At 52.8% G+C, this 11,756-nt stretch overlaps 4 protein-coding genes across 4 annotated transcripts; 1 reads left to right on the top strand and 3 right to left on the bottom strand.

Moving 5' to 3' along the window:
- The first annotated feature begins 260 nt into the window (after nt 1-260).
- F5Z01DRAFT_81268 (uncharacterized protein) lies at nt 261-2,932 on the top strand. The gene is made up of 2 exons (XM_046267157.1): nt 261-956; nt 1,006-2,932. Exons 1-2 carry the CDS (start codon nt 637-639, stop codon nt 2,753-2,755), a joined length of 2,070 nt encoding a protein of 689 aa, XP_046118520.1. The 5' UTR covers nt 261-636; the 3' UTR covers nt 2,756-2,932.
- F5Z01DRAFT_654301 (uncharacterized protein) lies at nt 280-602 on the bottom strand. Its single transcript, XM_046263411.1, has one exon. The coding sequence runs from the start codon at nt 520-522 to the stop codon at nt 304-306; it is 219 nt and encodes a 72-aa protein (XP_046118521.1). The 5' UTR covers nt 523-602; the 3' UTR covers nt 280-303.
- A 726-nt stretch (nt 2,933-3,658) lies between the features above and the next one.
- F5Z01DRAFT_81172 (peptide-N4-(N-acetyl-beta-glucosaminyl)asparagine amidase A) lies at nt 3,659-6,383 on the bottom strand. Its single transcript, XM_046267156.1, has 2 exons — nt 6,067-6,383; nt 3,659-6,005 (listed from the first exon to the last, which is right to left on the bottom strand). The coding sequence occupies exon 2, from the start codon at nt 5,925-5,927 to the stop codon at nt 3,819-3,821; it is 2,109 nt and encodes a 702-aa protein (XP_046118519.1). The 5' UTR covers nt 5,928-6,005; nt 6,067-6,383; the 3' UTR covers nt 3,659-3,818.
- A 396-nt stretch (nt 6,384-6,779) lies between these two features.
- On the bottom strand, nt 6,780-7,409 carry F5Z01DRAFT_636082 (uncharacterized protein; the record flags this gene model as incomplete). Its single annotated transcript, XM_046262188.1, has 1 exon — nt 6,780-7,409. One exon carries the CDS (start codon nt 7,407-7,409, stop codon nt 6,780-6,782), a length of 630 nt encoding a protein of 209 aa, XP_046118518.1.
- Between the last annotated feature and the right edge of the window lie 4,347 nt (nt 7,410-11,756).

Below are 11,756 nucleotides of genomic sequence, written 5' to 3'. Positions count from 1 at the left end.
GTAGTTGGCACGCAGCAATTGGCCCCCAACCGCCCCCAAACAGACCGTTGATGAATGCGGATTAAAAACTAGGCTTTCTATTATTGTTTGTTGTCTAGCAGTAGATTGTATTATACCAGCGTATCTTGCTTTTCGCGCAACCACTACCGGCTACGGAGTACCTAAACCCCCCTATATGAGCGGCCGAACTTGGAAGACTTAAATCTTATTTTCTAACACCCTGATAACCTTCAACAAGAGCGCTGTCTATCACATACGACCATACCTAGTGGAAAATACGGGATCCCGTCCGCTCTCCCATAGTCAAGCCGCTAAGGGGCTGATTAGTAGTTGGGTCGGTGACGACCAGCGAATACCGGCTGTTGTATGTTTTTGTCTTCTTTTTGTTCTTCTCCATGCCTCTTCTGTCTGGAGACTGTAAGCAATGAAGAGGCCTCTTTGGGTGACGCAGGTGTTTGCTGCAGGAAAGCCAACTGCAATGCAACCAACCGTGTCAATGGCCCCCAACACTACGTCATGCATGCATGTGCTCGCAAGTCAGCAATACGACTCTGAAGAGAATCATAAAGGAGAGATGCCTCGATTGTCACAAGTGGAGTAATTAGTCTGTTTTGTTCACCTGCTCCCCTCGCGACAATGTTTGCCTCGCCGTGGGTATGGGAGGTCTCGTCTCTCGCCGGTGTCATCGCTACATTCGCAGGGCTCGTAACGCTCTTAGCCATGTTTGACGGCCGACCTATCTTCGACTGGAAGAGTATCACTCTGAACACAATTGTGTCGACGCTATCCTTGATCTTACGCGCATTTCTGCTCTATCCAATTGCCGAATGCGTTGGGCAATGGAAATGGATCTTGTTCAGCCGCAGCAAACGATCCCTCAAAGACTTTGAGCGTATTGACTCGGCGAGTCGAGGGCCACTGGGTTGTCTATGCCTCTCTTGGCAAAGGAATGTGCCGTAAGTTCAAGTTCGGAGTTTCAAGGCGCTCAGAGCTGATCGCACGAAGATGGATACTCCGTCTCGGTGCCGTCGTCTCCGTCCTTGCCCTTGCTGTGGATCCGTTCTCCCAACAGCTCGTTCAAGTCGAGACAAAGGTTGTGAAGATCCAAGAGCAATGGGAGAAAGGCGACCCTGGGATACCTACCTACTCTCCTCGTGCAATGAGTTACAGACGCGGACACTTATCCAAGGCCAACGAAACTTCTCCCGCAAACGAATCATCGGATTCCAAGGTGGTTCACATGGAGGCGCGACCAGCCTTGTCTATGGCAGGGGCCATATTGAAGAGTTTATCGTCATGGGACGGTCTTATCGTGCAAGGGCTTAATTATGATTGCACAGATTCGAAGTGCACTTGGCCGCCGTTCCAGACTCTCGCTGTGTGCTCCCGCTGCCAGAACGTGGCATCGCAGCTTAGACGAGTCGAAAATTTCGGGGACATGTTCAGATACATGGAAGATCTTGGCGACGGAGACATCGAAATTCAACCGGGAAATGCCACAGCAGTGGCTCTCCCCAATGGCCACTTTCTTGCCAATCTGAATGGATGTCTCACAGAAAAGTCTGCTCTGGAAGATGGTTGCAAACTGCCAGGGACAGCAAACGACACAATCGAAGCTCCTAGTAACGTGGCATCGTTTTATGGAACGAGTGACCCAAACCACACAATGACTATGCAAGATCTCGACACCATGATCTGGTCCACGACTGCGCTATACGTGGATGACGAACAACGGAGACGGGGGCATCTTCCGCCCGACTGGGATGGACCGGGCGGAGAACTCGATGACTACTATCGTAACTCCACCGATCCTATCCGGAAAGATACTCAAGCAGATCTAAGCAGATGGCCTTATTCCCCGGTCCAAGCTGAAGAATGCGCATTGTTTTACTGCGTTCAGACTATCGAAGAGACGTACGAGCTGAGCACGCTTTATGACCGCATCACTGAATTGCCAGACTTTACGCGAAAGACCGACTCCTGGCAACCTCGAGCCAAAGGGGACCTCTCACCAGAAAACATCCCGCCAAATCCCAAGAGTCTCGAATTTGACAACAAGTACGCTGCTATGGAAATGACCGACCTCGTGCTTCACTATAACAACAAATCAGCAGAACGGACCGATTTCAATCTGTCCCACGCTGCTATCATGTCGATCAGTGCTTACTTCCAGGAAATATTTCGGATCCCGTGGACGAATGAGTCCGAAGCTTTCGGTCTTGTGAGAGATCGGATCCCTGATGCATCGGTGTTGCCTAATGGCCGTATCAGATCCCATAACTTACATGAGCCGACATCGCTGGAAGGGTTATACACAAAAGAATTCCCATCGATGAGGAACAAGATCAGCAATCTGGCACTTGGCATGACTGTTGAGATGCGCAATGACGCGGGAGATAGCCATTATTACAGTACCGGCACGTCGGGGGTTGATAAACACCAGGACGTTGTGATTGGCTCGACCCATGTCTCAACTGTGATATACAGAGCAGAGTGGTACTGGATCTCGTTGCATGGGGTGATAGTCTCGTTTGGAGTGCTGTTTTGCGTCATGACCATGCTCAGCACGACAACGGGCGCACGAGAGCAAACGGTCTGGAAGAATCACTCTCTTGCCACATTGCGACAGGGTGCAGATATTGGGCAGAGACTCTCGGCTGTTGCTACACTCCGAGATCTCGACAAGGCAGCAACAGACTACAAAGTCACCATACCATCAACTCAATCCGCCAAAGCGCTCTTGCCAGACGAATAGACGGACATCATCAAGCTGCATAATAGTGAAAACATCGCCTTTACGACACTGATTCGGATCTCACTCCGCTGTCTTTGGCTCCAGGCTGGTGGATGTACTGCTCGACGGCTTGGAATTTATCGAAGGATAAAGGTTCGGGAACCTGACGAGCCAAAATCTCCTGCTATAGGTAGTTTATATTGCATTTGTAATGCTTCCCACGTTCGCTTTTTCAACATGTCACCGATTACGACGACACACTGCTCAAAGGCACCTTATTGTGTTTGCTAGGGGAAACCCAACGACATACATACGCATACACCCGTCATCTCAGAACTCAGAAAAGAAAAGGGTGCAATGTTAGGTTCGGCAGCATGACGAAGAATACCACTCTGTTCATTCTGGCATTCCGCGACACCCGCCGCGCCACTAATAGAAAGACCGAGCCGATCAAAGATGGAAGCTGGAGGTGCTTCCATTTGCCTTCCGATGGGTCAAACTTTGTTTCGAAAGAAGAGACAACTTCGGCGATCATGAGTCGCTAAAGATGACAGATCGATCTACTAACACAAGACTCGGGGTCCCTCCCCGAGACCCCGATACTTCTAGAAAACCCATGGAACGTGTTTCATAGGTACGTGAGTTAGGAAATGTTTCTTTCAAGGTTCGGGGTTGGTTCTTGACTAAAAAGACACTGTGACCCGTCATAGACTGCTGTGCCCTGGAGCTGGAACGTTGGCTCAACCGAAAGTCACTTCCAACCATGAAACCCCAAGAAACCGCGTGCGTATGATGCGTCCGTACGAGGGCGATGTGTTGCCACGATGACTAGGGCGTCTTTGAGGGTGTAAAGCAACAAGGGTAGGTTTCCCTCGCTCAGCACAGTCGTGTGAGTCGTGTATCGGGCTTCACGGATGGTGTGAGGGTCCCCTGTCTGTGGGTTAGTTGCGGAAGGCAAACTGCCGCTATCTGAATCCAGGAACGCGACCACTGCAAATTAGAGTTGCACGGTGTTGAGCCGCAATTCCAAAAGCGACAACTCGATGCGGATCATTGGACTCGCAGAAGTTCCCTATGGCTACCATCACCAGTTCCACAGTAGCCTGTTCGCATGATGGAGGAGGGCCTTCCACTTAGACTCTGATGGTTGATCAATGAGCCCACCGGCAATCCGGCTCGCCGGTGCATCACCGTTGCCTCTGTGGAAGACGTTTGTGCCTCCGAACCGCATGAGCGGGAACGGCGCAAACTCCGCCGAGTGTTTGGTTACGGTGGTGCTGTGCAGATGCCCTCTCGCTGGTGTTAGCACTTTGCGTTTGGAATCCGCGATCCGCTGCCGGTCATGGGTGATGGTCTCATTCACGACGGACACGGCGCGTCGGTACAAGGTGGCTGCCGGTCTGCCAATGATGTCGTCGCCGGTGGGCTGATCTATTGCAGATAGCTGGTACCTCTGGCTCGTGCTTCCTGATCCATGACTGCCATCTGGGCCTTGTGTGAATAAGGCATGACCAATCTGTGTAGCACTAAGCGCCGCACCAGACGAGGAGCGTCGCTTGTCCAGAAAGGCTTCCATTCCAGTGGCGAAGGGTGAGTCCATTGTAACGCGAAGGTCCATGCCTTGCTCGAGATAGGCTTCCAACTCTAGCGTATTCGGCCCCTGAGGCGCTTTGTATTCGTATGTGGTGCTTATAGGATAGGCGAAGCGGGATGCTAGTCTTGGGGTCGAGCCATGGTATGCTACACTCGTACCAGTGTAGTGGGCATTGACATGGTGCCAGTAGGCAGAGTTGCGCATTTTGCCGTTGTTGACCATGCTGAATGTCTGCGTCCAATTGGCGGTGTGAGCCTCATCGTGGATGGACGCAACCACACCCTCGACATTGATCTGTCGACCAGCCGACTGTCTGTAGTCTATCGCAGTAGAATCCAGGACATCTACCTCGGAGATCCAGTCTATCTCTGATATCTCCACCTTGGGCGCCTGCGTTGGCTTGAGTTCGGTGTTGCCTAGCCAGGCAAAGATTTTGCCGGATAGAACCCAGTTGGATCCCACATGGGCGAAAACCGGATTCGCCTTGTGGCTGTCATTGACTCCAAACACCTCAAATGAGATGGTGTGTTCGCCGCCATCAGATAGGTACCCCAACCATGGCGTGATGTCCATTTCATACTCCTTCATATCAAAAGCTTGGAGTCCCACCATCGGTCGATGCAAAGGTGGTGCTATGCCTCCAGTGAAGACCACGGGGAAGGGCCAAGCAAGGCCGGCCACCTGGCCGTCAATGTATATGCGAACCTCTCTCATGCTTCCCATCGCGGGCAATCTGGCAGCATTGGAGGATGGAAAGGAATCCGCGGCGCGCTCGGGCACGTTGGACCACCAAAATTCTTCCCCGGCTTGGCCCGTGGCGGCCACAGTCAGGATCGCCCCGCCAATCTTTGGGGGAAGCTTGACGACCGCCGCAGTGCTTGTCCCAGGGAAGACGAAGGTACTGGCCTGGCCTTGCTTACTTCTTTTGGCTGACAGGGGTAGGATATAGTCAGCTGGACGGTGTCTGCGTTGCACGTGGTCGACACCTGCCTCGAAAAATGTCACATCGATGGTCACGTCGTAAAGACCCGTGTAGAGATCGTTGACCAAATTTCCCAGGTCAAAGATGACAGTCTGAGGTTCCCTCCAAAGGGCGTCATATGGCGTCATGTCTTTGAGAAAATGCCAGGCTATACCAGGCTGCGGCGTTGGCTCGGCGGTCGAGGTCCTCCAGACCTCAATGTCTCCAAGCCACAGGGTCGCGAGGCGATCAAATTGGTGGCCTTGCGAGGTGATTGTGACATTGATAAAGGCCTTGTCAAAGTCGCATGCGGGCGGCATGAACTTCCCGACAAATGGCTGGCCATAGCTGTTGCCAAATGTGTGCCTGACCAATTGTTGAGTGCAAGAAGGGCGAATACCGCCCTCGCCTGGCCCTCGCACAACCTGATCTCCTACGGCGAGACCCAGATGCGTTTCAATGGGATGAGTAACCTGGAAACATTCAAGCGTTTCATTGTGCTGCACTGGCCATTGCGGATTTCGTGCTGCGTGCGTGAGAGCCGTGCCGACGCTTTTCTGCGTGTGCTCGGGCGATATTTTGCTACTGTGCACTCCGTGGGCTAACCAGAGCAAGTAGAAGCAAAGTCGACTCTTCATGTCGCTGTGTAAGCACGTCGGCGTGTGATAAGGATCGTCAGCGAAAGAGAGCTCCTAGACCTCCTCGCAAGGCAATGACTAGCCAAGTCAGAAACGTTATTCCAGAAACAGGCGTCCCTGAATTGCGTAAGGTGCTTACCTGGGCAAATTATGTACTTGTAGAGTGAGCTAGAGGTTACGAGAAGTCAGCAACGAGAGGAAGGGGCGTGTTTTCTTGATTGGGCGTCGAAACAACAGCGCACCCGCGTGATATGAAGAAGGGATGCACGAATAATAAAATTGATGCGATACTAGAGTGCAGATGAAGGTATATCGTGGATGTTGACTTGACGTGTAGTAGTTGAACTGACGTCGTTGTTGACAGTCGAGCTGGAAGCCTGGAACAGCATGGGAGTCGGTTGCACGTGACGGGCGCGTCAATGCAGGAGCGAGTTTGGGACCGAGTTTCGAATTGGTACATGCAGTCGGACATGTGTCGTATAACGGATTTCGACGTACAGAAGAAGAAAGTAATAGTATAAGGTATCTATCTACTTGAGAACGCCTCTCAATGCAAGTCATTATCGTAAGTACCGGGCTCCCTTGCCCACTGTTGTAAGTTAGTATGTACGGGAACTTCCTGTTCCATCAGGGTATTATCGTGACCCCAGTAAGTCTAAGGTATCATCAGAATCCAACGCGCACGCCCCCCATATTCCCGAGCCATTCCCGCCTGGAGGCTCGAACCCCGATGCATGGATGAGGGCCCGTACGGTACCCATATGTAGGCGGGCCATAGAATCCCCACCAGCATCGTCGGCACCGTTATTTTTTTTTTTTTTCCAAATCGTGTCATCCGTCCGCCTCGTCGATTCAGCCCCGAGCATGGTCCCAATACCGCCCACGCGCACGCACCGCTGTCACGTTGTTGGTGAAGCGATGCTGGAAGTAGTTGAAGACGGAGAACTCCTCGCGGGTCATAACGTATGTGTTGGGGGCCGCCAGGACCTTGGCCCATATTTGCCCGAGGGCGCTGTCCAGGATTTTGCCAATAGTCGGATCTGAGGCGCCATCTGGGCTCTCGCGGGCAATCTCGAGGGCCTGGACGACCGATGGGTCGCTGGCGTAGGAGACGGACGTGTTGGACGTGGCGCTGGACGCGGTCGAGGCGACTGAGGTGGCCCTCGTCAGGGTTGTGTCGGCGTACACGCGATGAGGCATGGAGCGAGTGCGCTGGGCTTTGTGTTGATAGCTGTGGTGTTGGTGTTGGACCTCGTGAGGGGCGGGGGAGGGGGCCTGGGCGTAGTGATCTTGGCTATGGCTGCGATGTGGGAGGCCAGCTTGACATTGGTGATGTTGCTGCTCGTTGCCGATGTTGTAGTGTGAATGGTGAGGATGCAAGACGAGCATTGTCGGAGGAGAGAGGGGGTCGGGAGCAGACGATGGCGGTGGTGGGTAGGTAGGTGCCCTGGTCACGTATATACTTTGTGCAGCTATACACATACACACAGGCAAGCGAGGAAGGACGTGAGTGAATCAAGCGACAAAGGTGTGTGCAAACGGGCCGGGCGCCTGTCAATCTGTCTGACTGTGTCTTGCAAGCGAGGCGGCAAGGACAGGGATTGTATGCCGGTGGGCTGCGATTTCAGGACTTGGCGGACGATGGCTTGCAGGGTATGTGTGGGGGACAGTGTACTGTATGTGCGGAAGCAGGGGATCATTAATGTGATAGATCGTGCTAAGCGAGACAGAAGTTGATGATTGGGTAGAGCAGCAGACCGAAGACAAGAAAGCAGCGGTTATATACCTGTGATTTCTAGGAGAAGGTTTGGGTGAAACCCGTTGCACAAAACAAACTTTACCCGGCAGTTGACAACACACAAAAGAACTGGTCCCCTGGCCGCTGGCGGAATTTGGAAACAGAGTTTCGTCTAGTATATGCGTAGCGCTGGTCTATTCACGCAAATGACCTGCATCGCCTGCAGAGCAGCTAGTCATGCCAGATTGTCATTAGTCCCGGGAGGTATACGTACCGGTCCATACATGACAGCCAGAGGCACGGGCAAACGCCGCCAGGTTTCATGTCGGGGCCCAGGTGGTCCAGTGACTCCAGTCTTAATCGGAGCATGACCGATGAGCACGGTCGAGCACTAAGTTGAGAACAGAAAAGCGTCGTCCAAGCGGACATTACAATTGTTACCTGATCGTCCTGATGTTAGCCTCAGTGTCCTGTTGTGGGGAGATATTCATTCGTACCACTGAAGTTTGGATCCAAGAACCGGGTTACCAAGCACGTATATACTTTACTTGCTCGGCTAGATAACCATGACAGGACCACGCGAACATATCTGGGGGAGGCTGTGGAATGCGTGCTCAATGTCGTCGGTCATTGAGCGGGATGATGTCCCAAAGCGCTCGCTCTCCCGCTGTTCTAAATCGGGGCCCCAGTTTCACGCGCCGAGAGGGTGGAGTGAATTTAATACCTATACATTTGCCCTTTCCCGGTAGCGTGTGTATGACGTGATGGGAAGAGTCAGACTTCCAATCACCAAACGTCAAAACTATATTGAGTTTGATTACGATGATTCACCTACCTATTTAGCCTTTCAAAGGATGGGCCCACCGTCCACGACACCGTCGCGTTTAGAAATCAGAACTTCAGGGTCCGGCGGCGCACACCCGGCAGCCATGCGCATGGCGGCGATAGTACGCTGGCACGGAATTATTCCTCTGGTGAGGCTAACTGCGTCCCTACAATTACGTATGCGTAATGAATCTGACTCGGATCCTGCCTCAACCCAAATGGTCCCATGTCGGTGACGTCTCCACAATGGGCCTTTCAAGTTGAAGACACGTCCTCACCGAGTCATATAGCGTGCCATGCCGGCAGTGACGTGCCGTTTCGACTGACAGACGCCTCGCTCAGCACGAAGTATTCAATATACGTAGGAACAAAGTTTGGAGGCGCGAACCCACGTTGATCCCCGATGCAGGGATCCTCTTGGGGTCCTTGGAGTGGTCTGGCGGGACTAGCTGGCGAGATCGTCGGACGGGATGCGACCGAGGTAAAAAAAAAAAAAAAAAATTACGGCCCCAGCAAATCAGCATACCCTGCACAAGTTTAAATCGCAGCGACTTACCAAGTAAGGTACCATTCGATCTCCCCCTATGAAACTCAAAGACCCTGATTAGGCGGCAGAAGCGCGCTGAGGGTGTCGAAGGACGGTCAAATTCTATTCAAGTTTGATACAACGAGGAGTACATGTACTTCGGAGACCGTAGCTGCCGGCTGCCCGAAGGTTTGGTCGCGTGTGCGGGCCCCAGAATGTGGGTGAATGACAGAGTGGCTTGAGCCGCTCGCTCGAAAACATCAAGAACAATTCGATGATTGTTCTGGAAGCACAATTCCAGTGTAGCTAGCGACCATCCCCTGGCCTTCATCCTCGCGTGCGCGCACATTGTCAATGGAATTTACGTGCGTCTATTGTCACCCATTTCCGTCTGCCCATAATTTGCCTGCTATGGCTATACGACACCCATCGCTGCTAAGATATTCCGATACGCAAGCATCCAACTGGCACCAGCTACTCACTATCCGATACTAGCACTGCACCAGAAAGGACTGGATACGAGACGCTGCAGACATCAGCGCAACAATACGTAGTACGTAGTCTAGCAGAGTCAAAGTTCTTGGCTTGAACAGGACAAGCTTCAGGGGGCCCACACCAACAATGCTGTCCTCAACCAGCGTTTGAATAGTCCAACTCCTAATTCGTCTGGTCAGCATTCCTGTTGGATCCGCACATACAATGCTTGCCCCAGCCACTCCCAGACACGTGGCTCTACTGTCGTCACTCTTCCTTGGCTTTGGGGATTCGGACGCTGAGAGTCGCACACGCGTGTAAAGTATGGAATGGACTGCGGAACGTTCAGCCTAAGGTCGGCGGAGGATGACCGCCTGCATCGTACTCTATGTATCCCTTCGGACCATTGAAACTTGAGGCTGAAATCCAGCAGGGGGGTTACAAACTGGAGGCTGTACATGTGAGCAAAATCAGATGCCACAGACACGGGCCTGCGACATGAATTAAGCAACGACCAGCACTAGAGCACAAACTAGATTCCGCACATGCAGCAGAAGCAGACAATGAAAAGGCGGTGAGGCTATTGGGGGTGAGGTGAAAAGAAGTCGGCCAGAATTCTGGCTGTTCATGCTCGCCGGGAATTAAGCTTTGATGGTTGCATCGCCTGTTAACATGGTCTTCGGACTGGAGTCCAGCCCCCGGAACGCGATCTGCGTAGTACATCATGGCTGGTGCTACACCCTGCCCCCACTGCCAGGGCCCCGGCCAGGTGACCGACCTACTGCGACCCCTGCCCCAGTCATTACGTCTTATAAGCGCCTCTTGGCAACTTCAATGCAGTACTGGTACTAGGTATTTGTCATTCATTCTCGCCGTGAGCCATAGCCAGAGCTTGTCCACGCAACGTGAACCATGCCGCAAAAGGTCAAGTCAAGAGATTGTGTGCACACGGTCTCAAATCTCAATCAGAAACACAGCTCCTTTCGGGTGTCTTTTCTTTTTTAGGGGTGGAATTGCGGAGCTACGCAAAGTTTGTTTCGTGCGTCTGCGCGACAAATTCGGCTATGGATATAATATCACTCTTCTTCATGTTTGCCGGCCGTTCTACCCTGTCCCAATGGGGAACCAGCAGGTACTAGGTAAGCATGGTCGGCGATTCTCGCTGCCCAACCAGGTATGGTCGCGCTGTGTCATTTTCATGCGCTGTGGTGGTGCTGTGTCGCGCGAATTATCAATGAGTCCGTCAGGATGATAATACCGTAGATGGGTAGCCGGATCGGGCACGCTGTCCGACAGACGGCGCCGTGCTCCGTGCCCGTTGCGCAACGCCTGCAAATGCTCCTACTGGGATACATGGACGATAATTATCACCGCCAGCGACGACACACCTATACTTGCAGTCGTGCTTACTGAGGTACTCTTCCAAGTAGGTACACGGCGCAATTCTCAACCCGTTCTCAGCCCCAAGGCAGCGTTTCACCACGCTCTGCTGTCCGGGGACTGTTTTAAGTAGCCTACCCTACGGTACGGATACTCACTGTCCGACAAGCGACCGAGCTCCACAATCTTGACGCAGTGCAAAATAGAGTTTAATAGGGTGCATTTGCCAAGACAACAGTCGAGCCGTGACCACCACATGGCCGCTGCTCACACGCGCAGGACTGAATTGCTTTCCCAAACCTGTATGCAGCTCCACGGCTGGACGGCCCATGTGTCAAAAGCGGACGGGAGCCAGCCATGCTCCGTATCAATGACTTGGCAGACTGGCACTGTTGGCATCGCATCGCGATCTGCCTCATCGTGACACGTCCCTGTACGTACTTGTAGCAACCGCACACGAGGTCGGAATCACTTCCGCAGGTGTCTTTCCTGAAAAAGCTGCCATCACCCGGCGGGCTCGACCTGACTCATCAGGGACAATGTGCGGTGCTCTTTTTTTGATGATTTCTCTTCAATACTCATTGCGACTGTCTCGCGGCTCTCGCCGGCCAGCAGTGACCCATCCTTTGGGAGACCACCGACTAGCATCCGACCGGACTCGATCGGCGATATCTCCTCCTCCTTCTGACTAGCGGGTTTGCCAGCTCGGCGCTGGACACCACAAGACGTGCCACAACTTCACAAGTACATCAAAATACCCCCGAAAAGAATACTAACTGTAACCAGAGGGTGCAGGGATTTGTTGATGATTGCAACCTCGCCAGCCGAACCGCGGCATACGCAGGCTAATGTGGTGATGACCTGTAACGAATTACCTTACCTTTCC

The sequence above is a fragment of the Emericellopsis atlantica genome (genome assembly GCF_019669845.1).
Source record: "Emericellopsis atlantica unplaced genomic scaffold F5Z01scaffold_12, whole genome shotgun sequence".
NCBI lineage: Eukaryota > Fungi > Ascomycota > Sordariomycetes > Hypocreales > Bionectriaceae > Emericellopsis > Emericellopsis atlantica.
Note: the sequence above shows the minus strand (reverse complement) of the source record. Positions and strands in the feature narration are given on the sequence as shown.

Bases quoted from the DNA above. Each gene is read 5' to 3' on its own strand.
- F5Z01DRAFT_654301 (XM_046263411.1), bottom strand. From the start codon at position 522: ATGCATGACGTAGTGTTGGGGGCCATTGACACGGTTGGTTGCATTGCA.
- F5Z01DRAFT_81268 (XM_046267157.1), top strand. From the start codon at position 637: ATGTTTGCCTCGCCGTGGGTATGGGAGGTCTCGTCTCTCGCCGGTGTC. The intron at 957-1,005 runs GTAAGTTCAAGT...GATCGCACGAAG, and splicing joins TCTTGGCAAAGGAATGTGCC to ATGGATACTCCGTCTCGGTG.
- F5Z01DRAFT_81172 (XM_046267156.1), bottom strand. From the start codon at position 5,927: ATGAAGAGTCGACTTTGCTTCTACTTGCTCTGGTTAGCCCACGGAGTG.